The 15712-nt window shown below is 39.2% G+C and overlaps 1 protein-coding gene across 4 annotated transcripts in view; it reads left to right on the top strand.

The window, feature by feature from the left end:
* Positions 1–6909: 6909 nt before the first annotated feature.
* LOC126109764 (neurexin-4) overlaps positions 6910–15712 on the top strand; it is a 167191-nt gene continuing 158388 nt past the window's right edge. For all 4 annotated transcript variants that reach the window (XM_049914817.1, XM_049914819.1, XM_049914816.1 and 1 more), the window contains exons 1-2: positions 6910–7009; positions 7316–7411. In XM_049914817.1, the coding sequence (XP_049770774.1) occupies positions 6946–7009; positions 7316–7411 (160 nt within the window). In that variant the 5' untranslated portion in view covers positions 6910–6945. The remainder of the gene's footprint in view (positions 7010–7315; positions 7412–15712) is intronic.

The raw sequence follows: 15712 nt of genomic DNA on the forward strand, positions 1-15712 counted from the left end.
ATCGACTTCAAAGTATTCTCAGTACTGTCAATACATAATGAACGAGTTTGACAATATTCTCCATTCAAATGTTGACAGACCTTCACGAACCAGCCACGCAGCGTTAGTGTAGAATGTTATTTTTCAATAAGCCGTTGTGTATATCATACCCAAGATTGAATTTTTAAGGAGTCTCTTAATACAAAAGAATATTAATAGCCTATGCAGGGGTAATCATTGTTGATACCACCTTTGTATTCTTAACGGAGGATTCGCTAAGACACTGCTAACATCATGAATTTGAAAATATAGTACAGATTGGTGTATTATGTACCAGTTTGGAAAAACTCTCCCATTTCTAAAATTGCGTCCTATATCTTCAACGACTAGTAAGAGGTCTGCAAAATACACGTCTTCAACAAATTGTCACAAATCATAAAAAACTATTGTACATTAACTGCCTAAACAGGTCCTTGCAAGGCAGATGTAATTGCTTCACATGTCTCGGATCTCTTGCTCATGATCTTCTGTCTTCATTACGACGGTCGCATTCCCTTATCGACAGGCAATGTCAATATACTCTTGTCGGCGTTGAGTTTCTTAATGGCTTGTAGTAAACGTCAGTAAAATCATTCGATGAACGTCGGCCGAAGAACCCGAGACAGAATCCAATAGGCAGTTTGTCAACAAGCGGCCACGAAAGCCTTAACAATTTTGTATTACGCCTCTATGGGGAGGAGATTTACAGATTGTACCGACGCCTTGACCAACGACGGAAGAACAAAGCGCGATTGATGTCCTTTCTCGCCTTTCTGTCACGGTGCCGAGATGAAGATGCTACACCAAAGTTCTTGAAATGTAAGCGCCTATTCACTACCACCCAAGCACATCGTATCTACGACAGAATGGAACGAGCTTTTCTTCCTGAGCGAATTCATATAACATGGAGAGACTTGGCAAGAACGGATCAGGAACTTTTGGACATTTTCTATCAACTAAGTAGCAGAATGCATCGAGACGACTGGGACAAGAACGACAGCATCACTCACAGGAGCATGCAGAACGAACTCGAGCACTGCACTGAGCGACAGAAGAAAAAGTCTGAAAGATGCCGAAAGCAGATCGATAAGGCGATTCCCGACATGTCACACACAGTGGTCAACCTCAAAGAACGACAATTGACCGTAGAGGAAGTGTCTGTTCTTCAAAAAGGAGGGAATTTTGCAATTATCCCGAGAACTGTACCTAAGGAGGACATCATTGCCAACACCGAAGCGGCCATTCGGACCCTTCCTTGTGAAAGGGCAGAGGAAATACGCACTGAATCACGATACACTTGGGACTTCAGGTAACCCCAAAGGCAATAATCACACAGACTGAGATCTGGGGACCTGGAAGGCCAAGCATGACGACTGTCATGCGCAGTCACTAACTTTTTGCTGTCCAGCGCCATGTGTCGGACATTTTGTGAACTTTGTTTTTTTTTTGTTCTAATAAAACCTCATATCATTCCAAGCACGTGTGTCAATTTTTACCTCTCCATCTACATTATTCCGTGTTTTATTAAGTTTTCAAATTTATACTGACTTCTCGATCACCCAGTATTACTAGGGGTAAGATATATACTGCCTACAGGAAAATTAAACAGACCCTTGAATACAACAGAACCACTTGTATGAATGTCAAGAGCTCTGATGGAAAAACAATTCTAAGCAAAGAAGGGAAAGCAGAAAGTTGGAAGGAGTATATAGAGGGTTTATACAAGGACCATTGCTTGAGGACAATACTGTGGAAATGGAAGAGGACGTAGGTGAAAATGAAATGGGAGATATGGTACTGCATGAAGATTTCGACAGAGCATGGAAAGATCTAAGTCGAAACAAGGCCCTGGGAGTAGACAACATTTCATTAGAACTACTGATAGCCTTGGGAGAGCCAGCCATGACAAAACTCCACCCTCTCGTGAGCAAGATTTATGAGACAAGCGAAATACCCTCAGACCTCAAGAAGAATATAACAATTCCAGTCCCAAAGAAATAAAGTATGGACAGGTGTGAAAATTACCTAATTATCGCTTTAATAAGTCATGGCTGCAAATTACTAACACGAATTCTTTAGAGACGAATGGAAAAATTGGTAGAAGCTGACCAGGGAATATCAGTTTGGATTCCGTTGCAATGTTGTAATATGTGAGGTACTTCTGACTCAACAACTTATTTTAGATGATAAAGGAAAGGCATTCCCAATCTAAAACAGAGCGGAACAATATTGTCTGTTATGGACATACTGTGGCTGAATGAAATTCGGTCACTACCATACAGTTTTGTCAAAACATTTTGTAACACGAAAAATCGGTTTTTTGTCTAAAACAGAAAACGCTGTTAGTAAGAATAGTACACATAACTTGTGTGATTTTTCGATTTGGTTAAGCCTATCGTGCCACTGTATGCTAAATAAAACGAAACAGTATTTTCCACTACTGTGGCAGTTGTAACACATGCACATTGGAGGTTGTACAACTGGCCCCTAAAATGTTATTTGATAAAAGTTACTTCATCAGTTTATGTTGTTACTTATGTACACTGTGGGTGTCAGCTCTGTTGTGTTATTGTAAAACCTAAATAATTTTTCACTTTCAGATATTTGGCCCCGCTTGAGGAAGAACACTGAATTGAAAGAAATAATCCAAGTCGTCATGGAACACTTGATTTGCCATGAAAACGAGGCACGCAATTAAAATAAAGATTAAGAATACAAAAAAGGACAAAACCCACTATTATATGAGCGAGCATGGCGGTAATAGGTGAAGTTACAATGTTAGGAGACTTCATCACTATCAAAACTTTTTCCCAAGAAATCTTGAAGTGACATGACGTGACATAACTATCCGATGACGACCTGAGCAAATGCCGCTATTTGAAATGCATTGTGTAATGTTTAGATGTGGCGTAAAGTGACATGACTGCCAGTGCGAATTCTGTTGCAGTAAATGCGAAGTCACACTGGCCGTCACGGCTCCATCACGTCATGGCACACAGTTGAGGTAAACTCACATGTCCGTCAAGTCACATCCAGCTATTTCAAATCCCATGATCTCAGCTCATATGGCTGTCCTCAACTGTTTTCAATCTATAACAAATAACAATAAGTAACAAAGAACGAACAATCATGATGTAGACTAACAACTGACATCACCCGCAAAAACCACGACCTAGTGAAGCAACGATGAAATGAAGACTGGAGAATGAAAACATGGCTGTCTGTCGACAGAAAATGAGCTTGGGGGTCATGGAAGATGACACTGTCCATTACATTACGTTAATACCTATTCCATAGATCATGAATACGACACTGAATACGACATTTCGTAAGGATGTGGAACATGTAAGTTTAACATACAGTTTCTGTAGAATATATAATTATTTTTTCTTTTTTTGCAATCACCACTTCACATCTAAAGGTTCATCTACTGAACAGAAGGAGTTTTCATTCGTAATTATTTTAATTTAGTTTTAAGTGCTGCTTCTTGGCTATTTGTCAGACTTTTAATGTTATTTTGGAAATGACCAAATAGTTTTGTGGCAGCATAATTTACCACTTTCTGTGCAAAAGTTAAGTTTAACCCAGGATTGTGAACATCAACTTTTCTTCTAGTGTTGAAATCATGCAATTCGTTATTATTATTGGGCTGGGATGGGGTATTAATCACTAATTTCATAACTAAATATTTGTATTGTGAAGGTACTGTGAACAGCCCTAGTCCCTCAAATAAGTGCCTGCTAGGTGATCTTGGATGCAGTCCAGCTATTGTTCTGATTACATTCTTTTGTACAATGACTACTTTTTATCTTTATGACGAATTATCACAAAATATGACGCCATATGAAAGCAGTGAATGAAATAGGTGTAATAGGCTAATTATTATATGTTTTTCAACAAATTTTCGATAACCATAGTAGATAAGTAGCTGAACTCAAATGTTTCAACAGATCGTCAATGTGTCTTCCAATTCAATTTTTCATCAATCCACACAGCCAGATATTTTGAACTGTCTGCCTTAACAACAGGCTTTTCTTCATAATCTGTATTTATCAATGGTGTTATGCCATTCATGGTTCAGAAATATTTAGTGAGACTCCATTTGCAGACACAACTTAATAATTTTCTGGAAGGCATTATTTGCAATTTCCTCAGCTAATTCTTGTTTGTTGAATGCGATTATTATACTTGTATCATCAACAAAAAGAGCTAGCTTTGCATCTTCATTAATATAGAGTGGCAAGTCACTAATTGCAATGCGAAGCCATTAAAGGGCTAACGTACATGCAACATTTCGGAATAATGGTAAGGAAGGCTAACGTTGAAATACAGTGTTAAGTGCACTGTTGTTTGAAAACGTAGACACCTACATTTTATTTTCCTACGCGACTTTCCTTAGATCATCGAAAAGAGTGACTATCCAAATTAATGCTCGCTACTATCTGTAATGTTGTATCTACATCTACATCTGTGCTCTGCAAACCACTGTGAAGTGCAGAGCATGCATCCCAACAGACCAGTATTAGGATTTGTTCCCGTTCCATTTACTTATGGGAAGACTAAATATTGTCTGCAAGGTCATTAATATACAACTTGAACACTAAGGGTTCCAGTACACTTCCCTGGTGCATCTCCGAGTGGAACCTATATGCAGATACATTCTTGCGGTTGGCACGCTATGCTTGTTCTCTAGTGTTCCCTCTCTATGTTCAAATGACAAATATAAGCAGATGCCAGTGAACAGCGACCACTGGCGAACTGTCTGTGAATGCTCGTACGCTTATGTTAACTTCATTTGCTCCGATGTAAACGAAGTTTAATCCAGATGTCAATAATGAAAAATCCAAGAAGTGCCAACAGAAGGAATTGTGGATTGATCAATCTCTGTACACAAGGAAGATAGAAAAGTCCAATATGGAAAATTGTTAACCTGTTTCTACTCCTATGGAAAACAATGCAAAAATGCTAACAACTGATGATGACAAGAAATGTAAGGAATGTGTACCCTATTTGGAAGCTGTAGGAAGTCTACTGAACTTAGCACAGACTTTCAGACCAGACATTGCATTTGCCACAAATGCAGTAAGCAAGTTTTGCAGTGATCCGAGAGAAAAGCACTGGATGGTAGTCAAGAGAATATTCAGATATTTAAATGGAACTGCTGATTATAAGTTAAAATATTCTAAAACTGGAAATATAAATTTCGAAGGATACAGTGATGCAGACTGGGGAAATGAGTTGGAAAGCAACACTCCATCACTGGAAGTTGTTTGAGACTAATGGGAGGATTGATATCATGGTCTTGTAAGAGACAAAGAACTGTTGCTTTGAGTACTGTAGAAGCTGAATAGGGGATATATGGCCTTGTCCTCCGCTATCCCAGGAGCTCTTTGGATCCGTACACTGATGAGTGAACAGAATCTCCTTCAACATTAAAGCCAACTGTGATATTTTGTGAAAATATTTTTTGCAAAAAATAATGTACCAGTGTAAGATCCAAACATATTGACATAAGAGTAATTTCCCTATCGACGTCAAGGTGTCCAAACGATACATATCGAGCGTGCGATCGTAAATCGATCATGCGACTCTGGTGGCAGGCGTTATGAGTATGTTTCCGTTGGTCACTACTGTAACGAAAAAAGTAAAGCGTTGCAAAAATACTTGTCACTGCAAAGGAGACGACTTACCTTACTCGTCGTCGGTGTTGTCGTCATGTGAAAGTCCATTACGGTGGTCTGGGTGGATAATTTGAATGAGTCTAACCACGTATTTTTCCTGAAACTCGACCGTTTGCGCACTGTCCGCAATGAAAGTGTAACGGTACTTCTGCATCGAAACTGTTCTTACGAAGTTGTACACACTTTGCACCACCCCAGTCTACACAGTCCCTTCTTTCCTCGTCTGGTAGTACTCCATATTTGCGACAAAAAGTCGAACAATTGTCTATGCTGGATAAACATGGAATTAGGTTCTTCCATGTGAGAGAATCCGCCGAAGAAACGTCAAGTACACCAGACATCCAACTCACTAACGACATAAATCGTCTCGGTTTCCCTAGCAACTCACGAATAATTCGCGGAGGTATGTAATTTAGAGTAACTAAGGGAACGATGCAAAACAGAAAATATGACGATCAAAAATAATTGATCAGAACGCCCCACAGCGGTGTTACATGATCGATTTACTATCGCACGCTCGATATTTACCGTTTGGACACCTCGACTTCGATAAGCAATCATTCTTGGAAATTACCGACATAAGGCATCACTTTATAAGACATCATGTGGAACAGGGGAATATAATCCTCAGTTATCTATGCACGGAAGAAATGTTATCTGATCTCCTAACCAAGCCTCTCAGTAAGGACAAATTTCAGAAGCTGGTGAAACATTATGGTTTAACCTGGGATGTATAGTGTTGAGTATCTGAAAAATATTTGTTCAAGGGGGAGCGTTGGGGATATTTGAACAAACATTTTCCAGCGTGCATAGTGGCGCACAAGATATGATGTGCAGAGTGCATTAGACTCTATGGAATATACATGTCCCATGTTTGTTGATGGGGCAACGTAATATAATTTGGTAATCAAATGTATTGATGTGTGTTGTGCGAATAAAACATAAGTTTATTTTGTCCCTTAAATCGTGTTACCTGTCATTTAGCTGCGTTAACCTGCATAAACTATGACAATGGTCGTTAAACTTTTTTCTCTTCCTTTTAATGTAGCAGCCATACTTAAACTTCACAGCATAATGATTGTTTCCTTGAAAGTGTCTATGTTAAGATATTTCGTGAACTATAGATGAACCGAAAGTGCAACGAGTTGGATGACATATATCGATATGAACTGGGCGTGTGTTGAGAATTGTCATCTAACTGTCTCAATATCTTTGGTTGGTGTTAGGTGTGTTTTGTTCTGTAACCATGGTGTACCTGAATTACTGTGTTCTATTTGTGTGCATTCTTAGTTTAAATTACGTTAAAGCAAGTAAGTAGATCAATACGATCGTTTTCATAAACACATTTTCCATAGTGCTTCGAGAAATCATTGTCATGCCACTTCACGGAGGACTCTGATGATTCATAACGGCCAAGCCCGTTCGAAAATGGCGCTGAATTAAATAAAATTGACGATTTCAATATTTACAGGCAATATTGTATCGGTGTAGTGTATTCGAAGTATTCTGCTAAGGTTTTTCCTTTGGTGCCAAACTTCTTTCCTTCCCTCAACGTTACTTGCCAGTCGTAACTGCCCTCAAGTATGGCACAATACATTTTACTTTCATATTTTCAGCTGATTACGACTGCAGCCAACCTCTTCTGGGGAATGCTGTGCTAAAATCTACTTCATCTCTTCGTGGACGAGGGCCAGAAAATGTACGCCTTGATGGTATGTCATTGTGAAGCATTTCCCCTCTCATTTTTGTAAGGTTTTTTCCTTGCTAGTGAGAGTAGTATCGTTAGTAGCACTGGTTTCTGAAATGTATGACTTAAGAATTAATAAGGGAAAGGATTACGGTCATAGAATGCTATATTTATCAAACTGAACCAGGCTTCCGTTGTTGTGTAAGTGGCGTTAGTGTTTCAGCTAAACAAGTAAGATATTGGCGAACGAAGTCTCGAACCAAAGCTGTAGTTGCCTTTGGTTTTGGTTCCGAACTTCTATGCCTTGTTCGCATAAATAAATCTGTTGTACACTAAAGTCTCACTTCCTGCTACTGTAGCCCAACATACAATACAAATAACGACGCTCTTTTATTTTGTATTTGTAGACAGGGGCATTCAGGTATGTACTACTTTTAACAAGTGACTCCTCTTAGCGTTTACTTGTTTTGTTACAAACTGTATGAATTTTGGGATTAAGGCATGTCTAATAGGTCATTGATAAAAAGGTTTACTGGTTTCTGACAGTTACTCATTATGCTAGCAGGCCTAGGTCTGCTGTGATCCATTGTTAAACAAAACACGAAAAGAAATAACTTTCAAACTATTAACAACATGATGAAATCATTTCTAAGTCGAAACAAGACCAGTAGCCAATAACTAAAGGCATTAAAGTAACTGTCTGTAAAGACAACAAAAGCAAACTTTGAAATATCGAATAACTCACAGCGCTATGCCCAGTGGCACACTAACATTACTTATAAACAATTTACGAACATATGCATACCACATTAGAGTGTTCCATTGTTTACTCCAACATACCCTCTGCAAACACAATCCGTTTCAAACACACTGCACCTCAAAGACCTCACACAACACAGTTGCAACATGGGTCAGAGCAGGCAGGTGGATTTAGACCCTTCAGTTGACCATTCATTAATTGCATAACAAAAATCAAAGACTTAACTCTACAAAATATTTGTCCTGTCACATCAGTAGTAGTTTTATAATTTGATATTTCTATAGTTCGGCTGTTGCTGTATTCATAGCATGTTTCCTGGTTATTGAATTTCATTTTTAAGATTTACAGTGTGAGGCCTGATTTACCACTTAGCTCAATAACTCTTCCACCAATAGCTTGTCAGCCCTGTGACATAAGCTCTCTCTTCCAGGTTAAAGTACTTGGTCATTTGTGCAGTGGAGTTAGCATTGCAGTGGGAAAGTAAATACTAAATATTGCACTTAACACCACCTACAAATGCAGTGCGTCGGCTGTGCCAAATGTTGTTTGGTGTGAAGATCACTGGCTATATGTGTCTTCCAGGCATTCTTCTTCTTTAACATCTCAGTGATGGATACCGTGATATATAGCTGGAACACATTGCTTTTAGTAAACAATGACTTTTAACAGAGTGATATTGTGCAAGTTCAAAAAAGAAGTTTCATAAGCAGAGAAAGCTGAGATGCATGAATTTGGTGCTTTCACACATTGAACTGTTAAGCATTACTGCAACGTCATACATAGTGTTCAAGCACTTACGATAAATTATATACAAATATTTTTGCTTGATGCGTTGTAGTTAAATCTTAGTTAAGTTTTATAAAATAATATGAACAGTTTAGTGGAAAATATGCACATTCTGCATTACCACTCTTGTGCATTAGAATATGTATAAGCCGTCTTGTACAAGTTTGAGAGTTTTTTTGCACACTGCACTAGTACGTTTTGCAGTTGAGAAAATAACTATCAAATCACATTTGGAAATTTGTGGTAAGTATGTATACCACACAGATGTGTGTGTGTATAATAGTAAAGTGACCAACTGTTTATCCAGTGCTCAGAACAATGGAGCTTGCCTTAAGTATTGGTACCAAGAAGACATAGTGGAATCTGTAAGAGAGAAAATACATTCTTTCTGTTTTTGTGGTATTTTGGTAGCACTGTCAGACTGCAAAAAGGCAAATACCTTTAGATATTTGCCAGAAATATTTTTGGTTGCTATTAAAGGAATGACACAAGCAAAGTCAAGTGCCTCGTGCCTGAAACTGAGTGAATTTTGTGGCAGTTGGACAGATCAACTGGAGGGTGCAGTTTTGCATAAAATGGAGGAGGCATCACTTGCAAGCTACGAGGAAGATAGAGTAACAAGGAAATCTGAAGTTGACTCTGCTGCTGTATCTCTTAACACTGAACATGTTGATGGTATAGCAGTGAGCACAGATGTTCCTTTAGAAACCAACAATAAGCAGGCAGCCAGCACTTCTCCACATTCGGTGAGGTGCCCAGAGCGAGATCTTGCAGACTTGTCAAAAAATGCTGAACCTGTTGTAACCGGAGGGCAAGAACAGCTCGCAAGTGCAAAGATATCTGCAGTGAAGGAGATGAGTGTGCGATGGATGTTTGACGTCGGTTCATGGCGCCCATCTGAGGCAGAGTGGGTCTCGGCACTGTCGAGTGTCCAGCCAGAAGAGTGCACTCGAATCCGTCGATTTGCTTTTCGGAGAGATGCTCGTGCGTCCTTGGCAGGTCGCCTCTTAGCACGATTGTTTGTGAGTCGCGCTCTGTCCATCCCGTGGAGTGCTGTTCGCTTGGAACGGGACAGTCGGGGCAAGCCGACGGTTCAGGAAGGGCTGACAGATGCCAAAGTCAGTTTCAGTATCTCTCATGCCGGGAGGTGGGCAGTGCTAGCTGGTGAAGCAGGATACGGAAGTTCAGTGGCTGATACTGTCGGTGTTGACACTGTAGAAGAGAAACATCGTGATGCTGCACACTTGTTGCGCATCATGAAACGAAATCTCTCCGCAGTTGAACAGGTTTCAATTGAGAATGCTGGCAGAGATGGCCCTGCCGTGTTCTTCAGGTTGTGGGCCCTTAAGGAGAGCTACCTGAAAGCAACAGGTGAAGGTATTGGTGGGGGCCCTGAATTATGCGATTTGAGTTTTTCATTTTGCAGCAGTCGTCTACCCGATACCCCCGGGTGTGTGGAGGTGGGTACTGCTCTGGAGGTGAAGGGCCGTCCTCTTCCTAGTGGATGGCACTTTGAAGAGTCTCGAATCGACGCCTTGCATATTGTCGCAGTGGCTGTTTCTGGTTCGGAAGATAACTGCTGTAAAATGAAATCAGCACCTCCAGTTTTTCAAGAAATATCTTGGAATGAATTTCAGGGTGCTTTGGAGTCTGTCACACATCATGAACCAACATTCTATCTGGATTATTTTAATAAGCCAGAAAGCCCTGCATACTTGCAGAACACTTCAAGGCGATGACTTTGCTGAAGTGCAAGAACAGGATACACACCATTTTGTTAGCATTAGTAGTACACTTGCTTTCTTGCACATTAAAATTTCTTAAATGACTAGATACCAAGCATAATTTTCAGGTTTTATACAGAAAGATAAAACACAAGGCTACTGACATTACTCTGCAGAATCTGCACAAAGTGTTCCTATATAATCGAACTGATAAATTGCTTACAATTAGTGGTGAGGCTACCACTTTGTCACAGACATTTTACAAAGTTGTTTATGCCAGAAACTTTTTGAAATGTTTGACAAAACTGGGAGGGAGATTATGACAGATTGAAGTAGTGAAGACAGATGTGAGATATGTCTGGATAACTTATTTGGTAATAATTTTTATCTCGTTTAAATAAATTAATATATAAGTTGGCCTCACAGTAGACCGTTACCTTTCTTTGGTTCTATTGGTTGGGCTGTGTTACAGATATCTTATGTACCAACATATTTGATTTATTAATGTTGTTAATGGTGTTTTGATGCTTACTTTGGCTGTACTTTTACATGGAGTATGATGTTGAGTACACTCTGTTTCTACATGCTGTTGCATTATTTTGTTTGATATATGGTGCAAACAGTGAAACATTTGATAATCAGAAGTGCCCATTAGCTCTCAGTAGAATTTGTGTTTTTTTAACATAGCACTTTCCATCTGTAGATAAGTCACATTTCTAAGGAACCATGTGCTACTTACATTTGTTTCTTAAGCTGTACTTTTGTTTCTCATGTAAAAATGTTACAGCACACAGTGGAACAGCTTGTTATATTTGGTTCAACTTCACTTATACTGCCTGTCAAGTAATTTTTGTATAATTGTATTCACATTTTATAAAATTATGGTATTGGAATGCTAGATCAAATTCAGTTTTTAATATCCTTTTTCTGTTACAGCATAATGTTATGTTCCAGTATATTAGTAGCACATAATGTGCCCTATAGCTTTACATTTTGCATTATGTTGCATGACAAATAGTCTGCCGTTCATTTTATTATGAGCAGAAGTTAATGGTGAAATATTTCTTCAATATTACGGGACTGTCTAATCCAGTATATAGCAGTTTGATGTGTAGAAAGTTCAGATTTGTTTTGTGTGTCTAAGTAAAGAAAACATTATAGCAATGTGCGTATGTCTGTTAAAAAGTAGATGTATCATGAGATAACAAATTTTTACTCGTATGTCCTCTTGTGTGTTTGATCTTTTAGTACTCTAATAATAGTATTTCTTTAGAATAATATCATGTTTTATTGTTTATTTCATTTACATAATGTTCTTTCTTACATAAACAGCAATACTCACACAAGTGTTTCCACAAAGAAGTTACTACAGTTTTAATTATTTAATACACCACTCATCATTGTGTTAGTACGCTGCAGAAACACTAAAAATAACAAGTACTAAAGCTACTTCCAGTTAATAAGTGTGTTCTGTAGTTGATTTACACAACACGTTTCTAAATCTGTAGGAATGAGAAAGTAAATGAATAGCAGTTTGAAAGATGCTGATAGATTACGTATACATGCATTGGGTATAATACAAGATAAATTAAGACTGGTCACTTTCCAGAGAGATAACATTGTCTTCACTGCATTTAATTTTGTGACAGTTTCAGTTCTCATTATTTCTTGTGCTTCATACGTTCAACCTTCGACCTGGCAAGAAGATACATTTAGCATTTCAGTAAAGTACCTTACATTCCAGCTTCGCTGGTAAAACTTGTACACTATCTGATCAAAGTATCTGGACACCCATTAGTGGACATTAATATGGTACGTCTCCACCCTTCATCTTTATGACATCGTGAACTCTGCTGGGGACACGGCTAATAAGGTATTTGAATATCTGCAGAGAAATGGCAGCCCGTTTTTCCTCGAGAGCCAAAACCAGAGAAGGCAGTGATGTTGGACACTTGGGTCAGGAGTGATGTCGGCATTGTAACTCATTCCAGAGGTTTTCATTGGGTTCAGGTTGGAACTCTGGGCAGGCCAGTCCATTTCAGGAATGTTTTTGTAAACTATTGCCTCACAGATGCTGCTTTATGACAGGGAGCATTTTCACGATGACATAACCAGTCATCGCCTCGAAACTATTCCTCCACTGTAAGATGTGTTCGTACCTTTATCCTTCTGCTGTTAGCGTTTTCTTTAGTGTACTACAAGGACCACACCCTAACCGTGAGAAACCCCAATGTTGTAACACCACCTCCTCTGTATTTCACTGTTGGCCCTGCACACAATGGCAGGTAAAACTGTCCAGACATTTGCCGAATCTGGACCCTTTCGTTGAATTACCACAGGGGGGTAGAGTGGTTCATCTCTCCAAATAACTCATTTCCAGTCATCCACTATCCACTGCTGTCACTCTTTGCTCCACCACGAGCATCACTTAACACTGTCTACAGAATGTGCGGTTTGTGAGGGGCTGCTTGCCCATTGTACCCCATTCCTTTTAACTACTGGCACACGGTCATTGTGCTGTAGCTGGGCTGATTCTATCACTTATGGAACTCCCATGTTAGTCCTTCTGCCAATTTCATTTGTGTACAACAATCCTCCATAACGTTAGACAGTCCGTGTCTGGCAGTATGTGTGGTCTGTCTTGTCTCGGTTTACCCACAGTTGTTCCTTCACATTTTCCCTTCCGATCACATCACCTGCAGTCGACTCTGATGGGTTCCAAAAGGTTTAAATGTCACTGACGGATTCGTTTCATCCAGTGACTACTCAGTGTTCAAAATCACTGAGCTCTCCTGACTGATCCATTCTACTGTCACTGCTTCTCTGCTTACAACCTAGTACTCACCACCTTCTTTTACATTGCCGGGTCCACCTCTTGTGATGTCTAACAGTCAGTTCCACAATACTTGGGGATACCTAGACACTTCTGATCAGATAGTGTATGTGATGGCACTGCTATGACGCCAGTGCTCACATTTAGGCAGTATCTTCTGCAACATAGAACATTTGTAGCTCACAGCTTTATGTGTATTAATAGAACAATGTTCAGGAGTGGAGGGCAGTGGACGGTATATGGAAAAGGAGAGGGGACAATTATGATGTTTCGATTATCGTCTGGACAAAATAAAGTTACATAATTGTGTGTAATCTTGGTACACATTGAAATCAAAGTATTGCAGTAAAATAGCAAGCTGATATGGAATCCAAAACAAAATGCTGCAACTAACGATAAAGTGGAGATGGGCTGCATTGTTTTGTTGTGGCTCCTCGAGTCACGCGCTGCATTACTGTGACATGGAGATTTCCGTGTGCACTAGGAATGCAGACACGTATCTGCAGACAGACAGAAGATTCACCTTGTAAAGGTGCGTCCACATGATGCCTTTTTCTGTTCAACTTTGCACAACCGCTTACATTTCCAACACTGCAACTATGCATGCACGTTTGTGCACATGTAATTTCCTCGATATGGAGGCCATACATATACTGCGTCACTTCCCAGATTCAGTGCAAATCTCCGACACTAATTAGCAGACGACAGGTAGGTGGGGCCCATGTGTGTTACATTGTGCAGTGCGTTGAGGTTGTGGTATAACGTCATTTTCGTGTAGAAATGTCAGTTTATTCCTAATAATTTATAAATGATGAGATTTGGTGCCCTTGGGTGTCAAGTACGATAAGTCTCCGATTATATCATTATAACAAACAAGACAGGTCTCAAAGTAGGAAAATGGAGGAGGAGGAGGAGGAGGAGAAGCCTACAAGTTTGTGAAATATGCATACGGAAACATCAAATATTCATGTTATGGTGACTTAATAGCATAGCAGTTGAGGAGTCTAATGTTGGAACAGAAGAAAAGATGAGGTTGGTGGAACTCTTCAACAAACAAATAGAAACTGAAATGAAGGACTTTGATGATGCAGGATGTACAAACTTGGAAAACACAGCCTCCATTCTAGCAGATTCTGGCATCTGTGTGAATTTGCAGAGTCACAGGGTGTTAATCTACATATAACCTTTCATGATTAAAATTTTGTAAATAACATTTTTTTGTAAAATAAAATACAAATGACACATTGAAAGTTAAACCTTCACATAACGACTAAGAATCTCCCTTAAGGATGTCTCAGTTTCAGAAAAAAATCATTGAACTGCTTCATTTTGAAATGTGAAATAGTGCAAACTGGCATACAAGTTGCAGTTACCAGCTAACATAATATTATTGCCAACCTTTTATCACTGCAGTTTTCCAAACACAAAATGTAAATATATGCTGTGACCACCTCCAGAAATTTGCAGACTAAATGGTGTCATCGCTTTGTGTTTCTCATACTTCTGTTTTTTAGATACTTTCTTACCCAATATGGTTTTTGTGTTTTCTTTTTCTCTCCCTTTTTCACCACAATAAATGCAGCACAAACTCCCAAACAAAGAAGAATGTTAGACCTGTTGTGCAGCAAGGCAATTTGTGGGCACAAAAAAGCCCATGCATACGTGTGTTTGTTCCATAAATTGTTGAGCATGCACATGTGTGTGTGAGTGCGCATGAGGAAAGAGGCATCGTGTGAATGTACCTTTACTTTGTTTTCGAGATGATAAATCTTTGTGACTTTTCCTTGTTTGTACTCCAGTGTTCCATACTCCATTGTACTTTTGTACGGGTCATTTTTACAGATGAAATTTTTAAAGTGGGGGGACAGTTTTTAAAAATAGTAGTTTCCATTGTCGAGAAAGTAAATACCTCATACTGAATTTTTAGAAAATTGCAAGAAGACAGAACAGCTGCTCAGGACCTTTTAGGAAGTGCCAATCCTAATACTATCAATACACACTTGAAAGTAGAAAATATTAATTTTAGCTTTGATAATGTCTATGTTCCTTTTCTGGGAGAGAAGAGGGATTATTTATGGGTGGTTGGAAAGTAGGGACTTATCTTTTGTGAGATGAGAGGAGAAAATCTACCCAGGAGTGGATTACACGTACTCATTGTACCGATTTTGTTCAGATGTATGGTAGATGCAGGGCTTGGCCAGGAATGAAAGTGACAGAAGTCGA

Source organism: Schistocerca cancellata, chromosome 12 (assembly GCF_023864275.1).
Source record: "Schistocerca cancellata isolate TAMUIC-IGC-003103 chromosome 12, iqSchCanc2.1, whole genome shotgun sequence".
Taxonomy (NCBI): Eukaryota; Metazoa; Arthropoda; class Insecta; order Orthoptera; family Acrididae; genus Schistocerca; species Schistocerca cancellata.